Source organism: Ctenocephalides felis, unplaced genomic scaffold, assembly GCF_003426905.1.
Source record: "Ctenocephalides felis isolate EL2017-DRISC unplaced genomic scaffold, ASM342690v1 CF-g0.4_SCAFFOLD_03571, whole genome shotgun sequence".
Classification (NCBI taxonomy): domain Eukaryota; kingdom Metazoa; phylum Arthropoda; class Insecta; order Siphonaptera; family Pulicidae; genus Ctenocephalides; species Ctenocephalides felis.
In genome coordinates, this window is record NW_020539725.1 from 37,304,757 (window position 1) to 37,323,710 (window position 18,954).

The 18,954-nt window shown below is 30.0% G+C and overlaps 1 protein-coding gene and 1 non-coding gene across 2 annotated transcripts in view; one reads left to right on the forward strand and one right to left on the reverse strand.

Annotated features, from left to right (window-relative positions):
* Window positions 1-11,777, forward strand: part of LOC113385997 (innexin inx1-like) — a 14,590-nt gene extending 2,813 nt beyond the window's left edge. Inside the window, exons 2-5 of the mRNA XM_026623813.1 lie at window positions 740-917; window positions 8,823-9,157; window positions 9,557-9,675; window positions 11,474-11,777. Coding sequence (XP_026479598.1) covers window positions 740-917; window positions 8,823-9,157; window positions 9,557-9,675; window positions 11,474-11,777 — 936 coding nt within the window. The remainder of the gene's footprint in view (window positions 1-739; window positions 918-8,822; window positions 9,158-9,556; window positions 9,676-11,473) is intronic.
* Window positions 2,961-3,032, reverse strand: Trnat-ugu. The gene has a single exon. It is a non-coding gene; the product is annotated as a tRNA-Thr (tRNA).
* Window positions 11,778-18,954: the final 7,177 nt, after the last annotated feature.

The following is an 18,954-nucleotide window of genomic DNA, read 5'->3' on the forward strand; positions in this document are numbered from 1 at the left end:
TCTTGAATATAAGGTATCACGAACAACATTGTATGATGGAACAATCTACAAAAATTATATTTTAATTAAACAGTTTAATAATTATGCAGTTTTAAATGTTATTACTAATACTATTCTTTTGATTCAATAAAAATATAACGAACCACACATTGAAGCGAAGCATTTATTCAAAAATGAATGGCACTAACAAATATTTTTATTAAATATTAAATGCATTTTTACAATTCATTATTACTTTAGAAAGTTTTGATTCATGTCATTATGGTGTACGTCCATAATGGTGGTGAAGACTTTCTTAGACAACCATATTATATCAAATAATTTACTCAAATATTACGTCACCACATTTTATCAAATTTCTACTTGGGGTCTATGAATCAAGTGAGGCTTAAAATGGGGGGACGTGTTTAACAAAAAAAAATTCGATATATCACAAGAGAGAGAGGGGGGGGTTCAAGAAATATCACGTGTAAATATTTCATACCTAAATTTACATGTTATAATTGACAACAAAATTCTAAAATTTGTCATTAAATTTATGATTTCTTTACCACGTTTCACCAAGTATCACCAAGGGTAAAGAAAAATTCAAAAATCCTTAAAAATCGATCCCACGATTAATGAAGGCCCCCTTAATAATAGTAAAACATCTTCAGCAAAGATTCAGAAGTAGTCTTTAAAATTGTATATTCAATATCTATTTGCGAGTAATTAACAATTTCCTTTATTTATTTACCAGGTCAAACACTTGAATCAAAGTATGATAAATTCTGGCCACATACCTCATCCTGGTATTGGTCCATCCCGCGAAGATGAGGAAATTATTCGACATGCGTATTACCAGTGGGTGCCTTTCGTGCTGTTTCTGCAAGCCCTGATGTTCTATTTACCTCATTACGTCTGGAAACAAGCAGAAGGTAATATTAATTTTCAAATATTAACCTAGATAAGAATAAAGAAAAACACTTATATCACAATCTGTCATACCGATATGTCACTATCACTAATTTTGCTTGCACTTTCAATGCAAGAACTAATGTTTGCAGTAAGGTAATAACCGATACTGTTTGTTGTGGAAACATGACCAGTAATAAAAATCCTGATATTTATTATGTTAACGATACATTTATAATTTTAAAAATATCTCCAAATGGATTAATCTCCAAACGAACGCTCGATTTTTACTGATCGAGAAAATATTATAAAGTGTTTGACAGCTATCAAAATATATAAGTTTTAAAAACAAGCCTAAAGAGGCCTCTTACATTAATTGCCATCGATTACAATATCAAGTACTACTTAAAATCGCACTTCTGTTATATTAATTTGTTATCTAACACTTATCACATAAACGATATTCTTCAACAAATCACTTAATACTATAAAAATATTACTAAAATAAATTTCCTGAAAATAAATAACTACTTACTGACGATTAATAAATGTAATGTTATTATAGTCATATTTAAAAATAGAACTCTTCATGTAGTGAAATCTGAATTATTTTTACTAAATAAGCTAGTGATATATTACTGTAGTTTGATTCGTATTTAAAAAAATATTATTAATATATCACTGTGTTACGTAACTTAAGATAAAATCACACAAAAACCAGGTCTCACTGTAATCTATTTAGTTTATTAATCAAAGAAATAATTATAATAAAATTAAATAAATGTTATTTGAATGTTATATAATCACAACTACAGTCAAACCTTCGATTTTTCAATAATGATTATTTTAAAAGAGACTAACGTTCAGTGTTAGTCGTATACAACTATAATATAACCTGACACGTTTATACAAACATTGTAAAACATAAAATAATCGATAATATAACTTATATTTAAACCTTTTACACCAATATCTACTTACTAAAGAGTCAATTATAGGTTGCAGAAGTACCAGGTTATCATAGGGCTGTCTCAATTTCGGCTGCTCGTGGTATGTTGTATGAAAATCGCGTTCACTGATGGTTGACTATTACTTTAACTCGACAAAAAAAAGCAATCAACACTTTTCACTAGTTACGAATGAAAGAGTCAAAAACAAGCATCCCGCTAACGTAAAACTGTCCTGATTTTTTAGCTCAACATGCAACGACGACGACCCAATTGCTTTGGCGCTCGGGTCGTCGTCGAAAATACGATCCTTACTAAATGCAGGCCCTGAATGAATTAAGTAGTTCGATCAATGCCTTAATTCCAACAAACATAGTAATAATAATAATAAATAAATATATTTCAGTGAATATAAATGTGTACATAATATTTCTTATTTCGGATTTTTACCCGTAGGTATATCATCCCTCATATCTGTTCTATCAATACAATAATACGTATTTCAGATATATAAGTTGTTACAAAATTTTGTGACAAAAGAAGAGGCAACAAAAATTATCCAACAAACATAGATCAACAATGCTACTTTATAAATATAGGAACTTGTAAACAATTTGAAGTTATATCAAAATATCGATATTGTAGATACAATTGCCCTCTGTTAGTGTATTTGACATTAATTCCTAATATAATAATATAGTTTCTTGTGGGAAATAACAAGGGCACGCAAATGATCGGTTGCATTTGAAAAATGACATAGTCGTGCAAGACATTATGCCATGATATTTTAAAATATTTAAAACAATTGTTATTGTTAATATAATTGTTAATGTTAAAACAAATGAAAAATATCAATATAAATTTATTGGAAATGTTATTTTTGTTACCGTTTTTCAAATGTATACCGAAATATCTTAAGAAAAATTTTTAATAGTTGTAATCACATGAATCACATTATTCATGAGGAATCTTACTAATAAAAAATGTGAGCCAGAAATAGTACATAAGATTTAAGCATTTTTAATTAAATATCATATATTTTGGAAGTTTTTAAAGTGATGCAAGCACAAATTAAAAAAATCGGAGGCATCATTTACAAAAACAGAAAAAAATATATGATGCCTCCTGTGAGGATTGAACTCACGACCCCTGGTTTACAAGACCAGTGCTCTGCCACTGAGCTAAAGAGGCCTATGTCTAACAGCTGCTTATAACGCTTCCGCTACTCCCAAATTTTTTTCTTATTTTAGATAACGCAACTCACTACAGTACGCGCTTATCTACGTGACCGCTATTGAAACCGCTGATAACAAACCATTGTCCATATGATTTGAATTCAACGTAGACATGATGAAATTTATCATTATCAAAGTATTAAATTATTTATTCGGTTTTAGTTTGATGACCCACGCATATACCACTTCCACTACAAGTATATTAGTCACTCTGAATACCAACAAACCTGAATGAGTTGCATATAGTAGAATACAACTTTAGTATTTTTAAACTGAAGATTTTAACAAAAAACGCAATTAATTGCATTTAATTAATTGAAAATTGGATTCCTCCTAGACAGGACTTAAGTTGATAAATCCTCGTCATACCACTAGTAACAATCAATATTTTAAAAATATAATCAAAAGATATTATTCACATTTTTTGGTTTCTTTCCATCTGCATTTTTTTAATATATAACAGATCCAAAAATTATCTTGAATATTACTCTGCAGTGAAGACCCCCAGGGTCCGTGACAAAAATTCAGAGGGTCCGTAAGCAAAAAAAATTTGGGGGTCCACAAAATGAAAATAGGAGTTCACGGTAGTGGATCACAATACTTTTATAACTATTTATTAAAGATATAATAAAAATTCATATATGATATTTATTAATAGAATTATAGAATTATTTATAGAAATATGTAAGTTGTTGCATTAATAAGCATTCGATTTGTGGAATATGGTTGAACTTGTAAAGACCCTATTTGCTGACTATTGAAAGGCTTGGTAAAAAATTCTTTGCGCTTTTTGAGAATTCATAGTATTTCTGATTACTAAAGATAAAAGACGACTTAATAGTTGTAAAAAATTGTTGCTAAAAGTTGATAATTAAACATTTACTTTTTACTTACTTTATTTCCTTGTTATTATTTTAAATTCAATTATTAAATGTTTAAAATTAAAATGTACTTTTAATTTAAATATTTCGTGCCAAATCCAAGAAATCCATGACACAAAAAAGTTTGAGAACCTATACACTCTTTACACTTCAATGACTATTTACTGTCATTTTCAATTTTCTGTCGTTTTTATATACTTTTAAATGAAAAATGCATGCAAACTTGTTAATATCATGCAAATGAATTAATATGGGTTCAAAATTATTTGTTTCTATTGATTTTAAAGATTTCTGCAAAATAAATGAAGCTGGAAATCCAGGAGGTATGCTTGGAATCATAGTCATTATTTTCAGCAATTCACAAATATGTTTTACTGAAACGACGTATTATTATTGTAACATTTAGTTATCCATATTCTCGGCGATGAAATTTTTCTTACAGATTTTGTTATAAAGTTGAAAAAATAAATACTCTTTAACTTTACGATGCGACCCTGGTTAGATGTATTGAATAACGGGATTTTGTGTTGAAATACAAAACGACGAGACATGATTATTTAAAGCAAGAAATTTTACACTGTTCGGCAAGCGCGTGGCAACAAGTTGCTACATTGTATTAAGTATAATTAATCATATATCATCAATGCATTGTTTCTATGTCAGGATGCAATCTTAATTTCTTTCATATAATCTTTCAATGCACCTACTCATTATTAATGATCTGCGATGTTAGTTGTCACCTTTCACTTCGCCTTGTAAGCAGCTACTGCGTATACTAATATTGGTAATAAATTTTTGCACTTACGTATATCACGTAATTATACGTAATATTACGTATATCGTATATCAACGGTAATTGAACAAACATAATAAAATTTCTACTAACTCCATATTAATAATAAATTGTTAATAATAAATTTGCTAACATTATTATTTAAGCTGTAAATTGTGTAAAATTTCTTAATGGCTAATGAACTTATTCTCTAAGCTAATTAATTATTTTAAATCACAAATGATCATTCAAGCTATAAATTTACTGACATGATACAATTCTATGAAAGCAATCAATATTTAAATTTGGCGAGTGAGTGGTACACTTACTTGGTACATAATATAGTTTTTTTCCGAAATATTTCTACGATTGGCTTAAAATTATAATGTTATCAAATGTTACAAATTTACTATTTAAATATTAGTTCAATTGAAGCGAGATATTTCTACCTGGTACGAATTTATATTAACAGATGTTGTCCTATTTAACACATTTTCTTCTTGATAAAGAATAATTTGAACTAATAATTTACTTTACATTACTAAAATCTTAGTTACATATAATATTACATCAAAAGAGCGCATACCATCCAAACACTTTAATAAAAGGCCTGCTAAAACAAGTTCCTATGAGAAGATTAAAAAGAAAGTAGCCGCAAGATTTAATAAATTAACAATCAATATATTTATGTAAGGATATTCCCCACTGGGGGAATTCTTAAAAGCTCTGCACGCGTCAGCAAATAACCTAATTAAACCCAAGGTTCAGATTGGTTATAGGAAATAAAAAAAAAAATTAATATTAACATCTATAACTGAACATATTTATGTTTCTTATGTAACTATTATAATAATTAAACAAAATTATTTTGATACTCTTTGTGTGGTTGGAAAAATATTTATAAATCTAATTAAAAATGAAGATAAGACTTCGTCTGGATATCAAGTAACATATGTCGTCTTATTCGGAGCCGTCTGTTCGACCATTCGATACCAAAGGTGTATAATTACAGGTGCGTCCATGATCGAAACTGATCTTTGAAACTTATCATTTGATACACCAAATACGACAGATATCGTACAAGTGTTCTCAGATTGCTTCATCATTGCACCTATATAAATTGTGCAAACAAACATATTGTGCAATATTCACTTTAGATGTATAGTTTATGATGTACAATAATGCGTACCTACCTCTACCACACGAAAATAATTATTCCAACGAGTTTTAAGAAACTTAAATAATAATGAATAATCAGTCAAAAAATAAGCTTTGAGTTAAACTCCAGTTGGGAAGTTATGTTGATTGCCATACTAGTCGAGTACTTGTTCTTTTTGGTAACAAAATTTCAATTGGGCGAGTATCGAACCCCAAAAATTCTGATTGAAATTCCATAGCTCCAAACAATAATCCACTAGAGAGCCAAAAATAAAACTTACCATGTTTTTATATTTTTTTCTATATATTATAAATGCTTGGTGCGATATGCATTTCATGGTGGCCGTTGCATAAGAAGCGCATCATCATTTAATTCACTCAAATGACAGATGTCTTTGTTGAAGGCTTTTTGATAAATAGCCATGCGATTACAAATCGTTTAGCCTCTAACCAATTCAATTAGACGCAAGTGTATTGTTAAGCTATTTAATTCTTGTATCGACAAAAGAGTTCCCAGGTTTCCACACAATATCGCATTTGTCAAGATGATGCAATACGTCAAGGTGTCGTGACGCAACTCGTTTTAAATTATAATAACTGTATAAAGTACATTTTATCAACTGTCTTACATATATAATGGAATAAATTTAACAATCAAATACATAAATGATAATAATCATATGCACAAAGACGAGTTAGTAATGTAAGACCTCAGTTTTTCCACTTTTGGACTTTTCCAGTTTTAACATTTTGAGCTAGCCATCGAGCAACCACTAATTCCACTTCGACCAGCTTGGTATCCAGCAGTAATGATAGCAGATATTCGCTTGAGACAACAAGATTATAAATCTCAAATATGATATCAAGTAAAAATAGACTTTCAAGGCATTGCTGCAAAAATAATTAAGACAAAATTAACTTCATAAGCATATTAAAAATATATCACAGCTAGAAAGGACAATTATTGTGTTGCCTTCTAATAACCAGCTGTTGAATTAAAGAAATAGTAAACTAGATCAGTAATTTAGAAATGTAGTAACTTGCATCACAAGTTTATATAAAATAAAATATTTTTAAATAATAGTTTTCACTAACAAAATAACTTTATGTAGCCAATTATAAAATCGCAGTAATCTATCCTAAATTAACTTCATAGGCTAAAAATAACCTTCAAGATCAAGTTATTTCTTAATATCGATAATACAGCATACTTATATCAATTTGACCCTCGGCAGTAACGCTGTGGAAGTAATTACTTTAATTATAAAGGACGTTCTATGAAAATTCTTCGGATGTACTCATTGCAAAACATGTGCGAAAGTAATTATACACTACTCGTCTATCAAGTAGCAATTAATTAGCACAAATGAACAATTGTAGTAATCAATAGTTCTGTTTGTACTTGAGAAGAAAATTCCAATCACTTTTATTAGAGCAGCAATATGATGCCATCTGCTGTTCTTCGAGCTATAAAATGGGTTTGAATTGAGAAGCTGAGTATTTTTCAAGTTAATGATAAATGAGAGCATTTAAGTTGCTGGAATTTAGGTTGCTTTAAGTCATCAATGTGAAAAATGATTTTTTTTGTTATTCTAATCGTTGCCTTCAGGTGTAAAGCTTATCAAGTTCTCTGTGAGAGCGCGTAAATCATGTTCCAATTCAATTACTCGAATCGATTCAACTTAATCGCTTCTGACCATTCGAATTACGTATTATATAATATAATATTTTATTGTGATGTAATAGTTCAAATTTCTTTGTACAAAGTTCAAATCGGTGTGGTACAAGATGCAAAGCGCAAAGCGCACACGAGCATCCAATCTCGCAACGTCACAAAGTCAGACATCGCTTCATAAATTACTGACAATGAGTACAGTTAACTTAAACGCATTACGAAATAACGTGACCCATTACTACAGATTCTCAAATATATAACATACACACCAAATCCACTTAGAACTATGAATAATTTCAAACATTAAAGGAAATCTTGGCTCATTCAGCACTTATTAGGGGGCGTCCATTAATCGCGTGATCGATTTTTCAGGAAATTTTGGACACCTCCTCCCTCACCAAACATCACGTGTATTTTTAGTTACGAGAAAAAATTGTAAAATTATTGATTTAAAAAAAAAAAAATCAGGTAAAAATAAATACACATGATATCTTACTATACCCATCCCTCCTCCACGTGATATTTCGTGATTTTTTGTCTCATACACCCCCCCTCCCCTAAAAACATCACGCGATTAATGGACGCCTCCTTTAGCAAACTTTTTTAACATTAAGCTGAAAACGTGTCGAGAACTCCTCCATCTTTCCTGGTGCGGCTATCAACACTGCCACATTTACTTCAAAGCATATTTGTAATAAAATATGTCTATATAAAATAACGACATATTGACCCTCACATATAAGCCAGTCCTTCTTGTCAGGCATCAAGATATTAGAAAGTATACAATATTTTCTTGCAAACCTAATGACAATCGTTACTTTCATCCTCAAAATTTTACAACTTTTTATTTTTGAAACCAAATCATCAGTATGACTGAGCTAAATTATCTAAGCATAAAAACTAATTGCTGGTCAATAACTACTAATATTCAACTTAGAGCAAAATAATAAAAAAAGTAACCTATCTACATATATAGCATAATTTGAACATAAAAACTTACTTTTAACTCTTTAACAGCTATGCGGTCTACAGATCATATTAGTGAAAGGCACTAACTGAAAGCAATAATGGGAACTTATTCGAACAGTCATACTTTATCTTTCTCTCTTTAAATCCTATCTCAAAATCAGTATAGTTTATCTGTTATGACGACTCTCACTAACGTACCCTGGCACAACCGTACCAGATCTCCCCTACTTAAGCAAGAAAAATATATTTTTCTATAATAAATTTTTATTTGATATATTTCCTCTTTTCCAGGAGGAAGAATGAAAGCTTTTGTAAATGCTTTACAAGTTGTCGCCTTATCTGAATATGCCGAGGACGATGTTCAACTCGGAAACAGATCTATTCCATCCAAAAACAAAACCAAAGGTGTTATGATTTCAGCAAGAAAAAATTTTTTAGCACGAGTTCATCTGATGAGACCTTGGAGTGTTTGGCTAGTATGTTGCGAACTTGCAAATGCAGTTAATGTGGTTCTGCAATTTTTGGTAACTGATGTTTTCCTTAGCGGAACTTTTAGAAATTTGGGATCAAGAGTGGCATCTCAATCGATGGATGAAATGGACTATCTGGATATTGCTTTTCCGAAGGTAACAAAATTGAGTCATGAGTACTGTGTCATATAAAATTTCGCAAGTTAAATGTAATATCGTGTCATCATATCTGCAAAAAGATCATAAAAAAGTAATCAAACTTATTAACAATATACCATGTATGCAGTTATTGTTTGTCGCCCTTCATCACACCGGCCAGCATTTGAACAATATATTTTATGCAGTCTTCATCAACTTCATAATAATTTCAAACCTTAATTTTCATCCCGGATTTAATCATTTCAAACCTAGAAGAAAGAAGTTAAAATGAATAAGCACTAACTATTTTAAAACATGCTAAATTGATAGAGAGGTGCTATAACGTAAAGATGTAAATAATACATTTAGGTTATACATAAAAGCTTATTTATAAATTTAAGTAAATATTAATTATAGGTCACAAAGTGCGACTTCTACAAATTTGGTCCATCCGGTAGCATACAACGGCACGATGCTCTCTGTGTGATGGCTCTTAACATCATTAATGAAAAAATATTCACATTCTTATGGTACTGGTAAGTAACACTTAACAAATAACTTAATAAGTATATATAAGAATATATATTTTCACTAATGATGCATGGCATTCTAGTGAATTTATTTTCTTATGCCTAAAATAAATAGATGTAAAAGTTCTGACGATCATCATTAAGTGTAGCATCCATATGTATTAGAAGCTTCTACATTATTTGTTATGCAAATGAATATTTATGACAAATCTGTAAACTTATAGAAATGGTCGTTTTCTATAAAACAATAAGCCAGAGGCTACGTTTATCATGTTAAAGGAAACGTTGTGATGATCGATATCAAGGAGGAGGTCTTTTTACAGTTATCTGTCCCTATTTGCTTAAATATGTGCATATGTTATTATAATAAATAGATTCTAAATCTTTTTTATAGCTTTTATGTGAGTTGACACATTAATAGGGTTTTATATCTGTTTCCAAGAATTTTTATGTCACACACTTGTACAATATTTTACAACTTTCTACCAATTATTAACTGGTTAGGATATATGCTAATTGTAGTTGTAAACATTTTTTGATAAATAATTATAAATTATTGGCTTTGAAATTGTTTTGCAATTTTAGATATTATTATGCTGTAATCGAAACGTTACTTATGAGAAATGAAGTTTCTGTTCGAAAAATTTCTTTTCACCGATTCCTAATAATTTTCCACAAAAATTTGGGTTTTGGATTTTGTATGAAATACCGGACACTGTACAGATAATTTTTTTTATCAATAATTTGTTTAAACTCTGTATCATTTTATCGTCATAATGTATATTTTGATCGGCAGTAAATATATGCAATAAAAAGAAAAATATTGTGGGTTTAGAAATATTTTCTTCATTCAATTCACATCATCGAGCAACTGGATTTTTCTTAAGAAGCTGTATTTATTAACTTCCCACAGGGCAAGTTATAGTAATTGCAAAAAAATCGAAAATGAAATTTTGTATATATCTTTACGTTTCAAAACGTTCTGAACAGTTTGGCATACCTTAGAAAAAATTGATGTATGTGTGTATGTGTGTGTGTTCGGATACAAAGTTTCGTCGACGATTTTGGGAACACGGATGAAGCGATTTGAATTGATGAATGAATTTGAATAATTCAAAAAACATTCGATTCGTATTGGTAAGGAGACGTGCTGATTAATTTTTGGCGAAGGCAGGTCTAGCCGTTTCGAAGATATGGGGCAAAAAGTGCCAAAAACAGTAACTCATTTTTTAAGAGAACGGAGCGTCCGATTTGAATAATTCAAAAAACATGTTACTTGTATTAACAATATAAAGAACTGATTCAATTTTCATGAAGGTAGGTCTAGCGGTTTCGGAGATCTGCGGTCAAAAATGAACATTAGACATATGCACATCAAATTATCAGATATTTTATAGAGATTTTATTTGTTTACATTCCTATGGGTTCCGTACCAATGTATATCCGTTACACAGGGGACGCGGCGCTTACGCGCTTCGATATTTCGTCTCTATGCATTTAAAGCAGTACGATTGCTTTGAAAAAATGTTCTGAATTTCCAAAATATTTCAAAATAAATTATTCTTCAAAAATTCTTTTTTTTTCAAAAATTTATAGTTTCTCAAAAATCTTATTTTTTCAGAGTAAATTTTTTTCAAAAATGTTAATCTTTTTAAAAAAAAATAATTTTTGGTACGGGAAGCAATTTGCCTTAAGGCACGATGCCATGCGCCCCACTAGTTATAATTGTTTTCGTTGTTATTCCATTTGTTTATGTTAAAATCAATCTAATAAATGTTAATTTCAAATTTTGAATCTGTTTTAGGTATATAATCCTATCAATATGCACCATTTTCGGCCTGATCTACAGACTGATGGCATTCGTGATGCACGCGCGTTCTTCCTGGTTCAACCGTTATCTGTTCCAATATGCGGCGCCTTCGTCAAAAGATTACTGGTCGATGATCGAACTAACGAAACAAATGCATTTCTCAGACTGGCTCTTCCTTTATTACTTCGCCAAAAACGTAGAATCATTTGTCTTCCGGGATTTCTTTTTGGATTTGGCAAGAGAGATGGACGAACGCAAAAAACCACATGAACATGAGGAGGAGTTGTTGCCACTTTGAGAGGAAAAGTTTATAGGACAAAATCACAATAATAATAATTGGAGATGTGAACATCTGATGAAAACATTTTGAACACGTCTAAGACTGAATAACGTTTGTTTAAACGTCAATTTAATATCATCTCAGCATTAATTGTTAATTTTATTTTCTACTAAGTTTTCATTATTAAAAATAATTTTAATACATTTGGAAATGCTGGTTGGACAAAAAGTCAAGAAATTTCCTACAGCCAAGAAAACCAAAACGTAAATTATTAAGAAGTGTATCAAGTTTTAATAACCAAAATTTACTTTAGAGGAAACAGATACACTAGAGACTATTTTCATTTTATTTAAGTCAAGTAGCAGGTGATGATAATACTAAAAATATATAGATTACGTTTTTGTTGTTGAAATATGTTGAAAATACGTTATATATATACATATATATATATATATATATATATATATATATATTACATATATATTGATATATTCTAAATGTTTCATAAAATAATTTGAGCAAAAGTGTCTGCCAAAAAAATAGGAGGTATGAACGCATTTCGCTTATTGTTCGATAAAAATAAATAGTTTTGTATACCATCACAAAATTATGAAAATTTATTAATTAGAAGCTAAATCAATTTAATTGCTAAATTGTTTCATATTTTCTAGAAAAAAATCTAGTTATAATATACCTATAAATATTTACAATCATTCTACCTCATATAAAGTCAATATAGTCAATATATAATTATATATTTTCCGTTATATTGTTATATTTTTTCTAAATACATAAATATATATGTTTCAAAGTTTTTACATTTAATTGTAATTCAAAAATATAGAAAGCTTTAAATAAATAATTTTTAATCAATTTTAATTATAGTTAATCCATCTCTCCAATATTTTATCCCCCTTTATAAATTTTACTTTAAAGGTTGCTACAGAGGAATACAGGTGAGAAAAATCTGAAATTTTCCTTACTAAAATCCAATGAGCTATCAAACGAATTTTGAACCATCAATATCTTATTAGTGAAAACTTGTCGGATCCTGATATTCACACATACTAAACAGACATATGCATTGTTCCTGACCTTAAAAGGTAAGAGCATCAAAAAACTCATTTCCAGTAACTTACCACAGGAGTATTATATCATAAGCTACATTATCACATTATCTAAAACATTGTTTCAAATAGAATAAATTAATTTACACCATGAAAAACAATTTAAATCATTGCGCAACGTGATAAATTCCCCTAAAAAATAACGATGTGGTTTCGAGCATGACTTTGTTGGCGTTCGATTCCGGCAATAAACTTCAAGGTCCATCTCGACACTTGCCTACCAAATGAAATAAAATAATACTGGCGATTTGATAATAATATTTGTTAACAAATTAATTGCGGAACACAACTGTTCGACAATTGTGGCGTTTTGCGTCGAATCGAACAATGGTTGTTTATTGTTGATTCAATTCACAAACGAAGTTTAATAGAAGGCGATAAAGCATTTGTTCAAATTATTAGGGCAATCAGCGTCAGATATTAGAGGAACCTGGTGGACTAAGAATACTGTTAAGAAGTCATAACTTTTTGAGTACACAATACAGAAATATTTGTGCTGCTGATAGATAGGCAAACGTAAATCATTAAAACCTCAACGTAAACATACATTACATACTTTTGACATCTATTATTTTTATGTTACAATGACTGAATTGTGGTCTAGAATATCACTGGTTCCAGATCAAACTAGTTATGTTTATTTGCATGCTGTTCATGGTTTCATGATGAAAGTATGGTTTAGCAACCACTGGTTCCGGGTTCGATACACACCTTGGCCAACTTGATGTGACTAGTGACAGCTTATAGATCACAATTCGAATTGCTGTTCAAATAAAAAATAATTATGCATAAGCTTGTAAAACTGCCGATAGAGAAATCACCATTATTCTTTACTTATTTTATAAATTTACATTATCATTCAGTAATATAAACTATCGATTTTCTATCATTTCTATCATGCAATCATCTTTCCCATACTAGTTCTTTTACCGGGTCCATTTTATATTCTATAGTGCCTAGAACCATAAACTATTTTTGCTGAAGGAGTTGAAACCAGCCACTTGGTCACTTTATATTTAATTAATCATAATCCAAAAAGTTTAATCTTCTTCTATTCTTCTAAATTTCTATATTTAATATATCTGCGCAAATTATAATCTTGCCATTAATATGTTCGAATGTCGAACAAGTCAGTATTTTGTGGATCAGAATTTTATATTTTACATATGAAGATCAAATCCTTATTTTTAGTATTTGAAAGAAAATAATTGAGAATTACAAATTTTCTCTATTGGCATTTGCTTTGATACTTCATACTTTAATGTAAAAAAATAAGAGAATGATAAACCATTTATAATTTCTTGAGTTATTTAAATAATTTTGTTAATTTATGATTCATTACATGCACATCACGTATTCGTCTTTCAGCAAACAATAAGATAAAGTTCGTGACCTATATCGTCGCAAATACATTATTCTTATCAAATCAGTCATCTTAAATAATTTCAATTAATGAGCGACAGATATCAGTAAATCTATCTATAGAAGTTACGCTCCAATAAAATTTTGAGTGTTGTAATAAAGTATTCAAGGTGTTTATGAAATACTAGCATCTAAATGATAGACAACATCTGAACCTGAACTCAGTTATGCTGGTTTAAATTTGTCTATATTTTTCCCAGAAGAACATATAGCTATTACAAAGTGCCTGTTGTTTCAAAATAATTTTTCTAAAATAACAAAAACTGGCAATAGTTTTTCAGGTGCTTTTAACTATCTATGGTAATATACACTCTTTCAGAGTAATTGTTTTTGCTGAAATTACTTTTTATAACATTAATCTATCGGAATATGGGCATAGAACACACCTCACAACGATTTGTTCATGAATCTTACCACAATAGATCCCGTATCCTTATTTATTACTGACCATTACCATATTCAATCCATCCTTAGTTCTTCCATTCAATGCCTTGCTCTTCATTTTGAGCGGACATCATATAAAAGATTTAATGACGTATGTGAATGAAAGCTAGGTATCCATGCACCACGATAGGTCAAATAATGGAATAAATAATATAGAAATCACCACATTTTTTTTTTACAAATAGCAACCAAATGCATGCCGGAATAAATGACTTAATTTGGTTGAATGAGATATAAAAAGAGATGTTCTTTGAGTGCATTAAACTCGACTTCAAAATATTAAACCCAGTGATATCACCAACGGCATTCTCTAATGATAATAATAATATTAAATAGTAGTCTGCCCAAAGACAGGTCCATTTCATTAGAGTAGCACGAATCAATGATTTTCTATCCATTTTCTTGTTTAACCCGGATGCCGCCAAAATACAAATAAATCTCGGAATTCGCGAGTGGAAAGGGTTAATATTCTCATTGGCATTTTATTACCATTAAACACATTTTATACACTTTGTGCGTTTTCCTGTCCAAACTTCTACTTCTACTTCTTCTTTTCCTGTCTTGCTCCTGTGCTTCGACTTTCAGTTCCCTGTATTTACTCTTCTCGCGTAAGTCATCAATCATCTGCATTATTCTTTTTTCCAATCCTTTTATTTTCGAGACCTTCTATTTTATACATCATATAGTCAGTCGGTAATCTTGTGAGGCCTAATGGGGGAGGGAGGGGTTTGACAAAAAAATCACGTAGGAGAGGAAATGGTCTTGTAAAATATCTATATATGTGTGTTTATTTTTCACCTGAACTTGAGAAAAAAATCCAAAAATTTTCAAAAAAAAATAACAAAATTACGAAAAATACTCGAGATGTTTCGTTGAGGGAGGATCTACATTCTTCTTTTTTCCAATCCTTTTAGACCTTTTATTTTATACATCATGTAGACGGTAATCTTGTGAGGCCTAAAGGGGGAGAGAGGGGTTTGACAAAAAATCACGTAGGAGAGGAAATGATCTAGTAAGATATCACGTGTACTTATTTTTCACCTGAACTTGAGAAAAAAACCAAAAATTACTAAAAATACTCGTGATGTTTCGTTGAGAGAAGAGGGGGCAGAGTCACCACGTATCACCAAATTAGGAGCGGGGAGTCCAAAAAGCCATAAAAATCGATCACGTGTTTGAGTAAGAAGTTTCATCAATTGCTTTTCATGACTTGGTATTTTCCTAGTAAATATGTGACTAAACCTTTATAAGATTTTATAATTTTCCATTCATGGAAACGCAGACTAAGCCGAACACGCGCAGTCTTCCTACAATGGTTGGATTCAATTAGATAACGAGCAATATCCTTCGCGTTAAACAACCTCTCCTTGTGTCATCTCTGTAATATTGAACCATCAACATATGTATTTTACATTTATGTATAATATTTTTTACTCCATTTCGACTCATTAATATCGAGGACCGGTCATGGAACCGGATTTAAGAGAATATACAAAGTTTTTAGAATACACGAGCTGAATGCATTATGCATAATATTATAAATATAAATGCCAGAATTAAATATGCAAACTTTGTAATATATATGTACCGAATTCTCAGGGCAGTATATCTTATTTATAGTAGAAAAAGAACATATTTATAGTGTCTTTATATTTTTCATACGTATTATGTTTTCATATTACCTTATGGCACCTTTATTGGTACTACGAAATTTTGATTTATTAGTTGTCAATTTTCAAGTTATAGAATTTTTGAAGAAAAAATAAACTAACAAATACCATAAACTAGCTTACATTTATTTTAATATACTGGCCATTATTAGTATGTTTCGACATCAAAATTCTTATAAAAAACTCAACTTATATTTTTTATTGGTAGTGTATGTGGATAACGTAGACTATAATTATGATCTTTTGAGAATTATGGAAGAACTAAGTATGGTATCTATTTGAATTTTCGTGAATTTTTGAACGTGAATTTGAATGTGGATATTAGAAACCAGTATTATAAGCTCGAAAATAAGTTTATTAGAAAAGAATACAAATTAATATGCTTAAACAAAACTGACGACTTATATAGATATAGAACTCAATTTCGGCTTTAATTACAAAAATGTTTGTGATTAATTATATTGCATTTCTAGGACAACTAATGACCCAAGCAAAAATAGGGTTGAAACTTTCAACTTGAGCTTTTAACTTGAAAGCTCATTTCCAAAACGTATCTAACCTTATTAAGATTTTATTCAATTTTTTGTCAATTATTAGCTTATAGATAAAAAAAAAACTACAAATTTAAAATATTCTAAAATTCGAAAAACATAGTGCATTTTGCTCTATAATAAATTGAATATTTATAATAACGCGTAATGAATATTATTTGAATGTACAGAAATAATTCCTAAATGTTATATCAATTTTTTATATCAACGAAATCATGATCTTAAGATCTCCCAATAAGTGTTTGCAACATCTTTATAAAGGTGAAGTCACGAGACATCTTCCGATTATTGCAAGAAGTGCGCCAGCAAACCTTCAGACCATAATCAGGCAGCAAATGTGATTACCAACAGTATTTTAGAGATCATTTAAAAATAAAATTAATTGTAACAATAAATCATTACTATAGTTGTTATTATCTTACATCAATTTTTATCGAACCATGACTTGATCAGCGACGTCATGACCCAATTTTGTTATCTATATAAAAACATTTCAAGTTTAGACTATTTTTGATATTCTGGTTTTGAAGGGACTGCCATAATTACCTTGTTATTTTATCTATTCATCTAATTACCCACAATTAGAATAAAATTATTTTTATTTTATTGTTATTATAAATTATAAATGGTTGCTTATGTTTATTAATGTGGAATATTAATACGTATACACGTTTTATATTGTAATTAAATTAGTGCATGCTTGGAATTTTTTGTAATTGTACCATACACAATTTATTTGAAACAAACAATTCCAGAAGACAACTTAAAAATGCTCTTAGAATTTTAAGTTTTACATTACCTTTACATAATTTAAAGGATTTACAGACAAATTTACCTTTTCAGGAGATCTCATCAATGGAGGTGACTTCTAACCACCATGTATAACTTTAGCACATAGGCTTATAAAAAAATGTTTTCTAGTTTTCCAATCATCTGCTATTGTATAGTGGAAAATAAATAATCTAATGTTTATTTTGCAATGCAATATGAAAGAAATGCCAAGGCCGTTTATAATCAGTAGTCAACTCTTGTTGTTCTGCAGTTCTGCAAGTAGACGATACATCTCTCACGTTTGATAAATAAAAAACACAAGCAATTTGCATGTACTCACGCTGCGGATAAATATTTAGTAAACATAAAGGGCTACAAGCAAACATATGTTCAGCATATGCATTTGTTTCGATATTTTGTTCTGAGATTATTTGAGACCTCCCAGTAAACCACATAAGGAGACGTCCATTAATCACGTGAGGTTTTTAGAAGGAATAGGGGGTTTGACAAAAAATCACAAAATATCACGTAGAGGAGGGAGGATATATTAACTTATTACGTGTATTTATTTTTTACCTAAATTTCTTGAAAAAATCCAAACATTTTCAAAAAAAATTAAAAATTTTACAATTTTTCTCGTAACTAAAAATACATGTGATATTTGGTTAGGGAGAGGAGGGGTATTGACGAATATCACCACGTATCACCAAGAGGGAGGAAGTGTCCAAAAATCCTTAAAAAATCGATCACGTGATTAAAGGACGGCACCTAGGTTGCTATTTCGTTGTAGGTGCAAGACCTACTATCTACTATCGACCTACTATCGATCTAATCACAAATTTGTCATACTACACGAAGTGGATTCTTACACATTCATAAAATTATCAAAATTGTCACATTTTACTGCAAATTCAGTTTAAAATATAATGGGAATCAACTTATTTCCAATTTATTATTTTCTTAAAAGCTCTACAGTGAATAGATGTGACCATGTTTTACTTTATCCTCGTTCCTCATTTCTGAATATAAAACAGTGTGAAGAACCTGTTGCAGTTTTGTGCAAGTCGCAAGAAGTAGCTAATTTAATTAACATCAGCCTCATATGGGTTTTTGAGCAGAACAGTCGGCCAGCAAACTCTTTTCTTGTGCAAAACGTTGACCGTGAATAAGACATGGCAAGTTCAACTCGGTGCAATGAACTTTTCGCCAA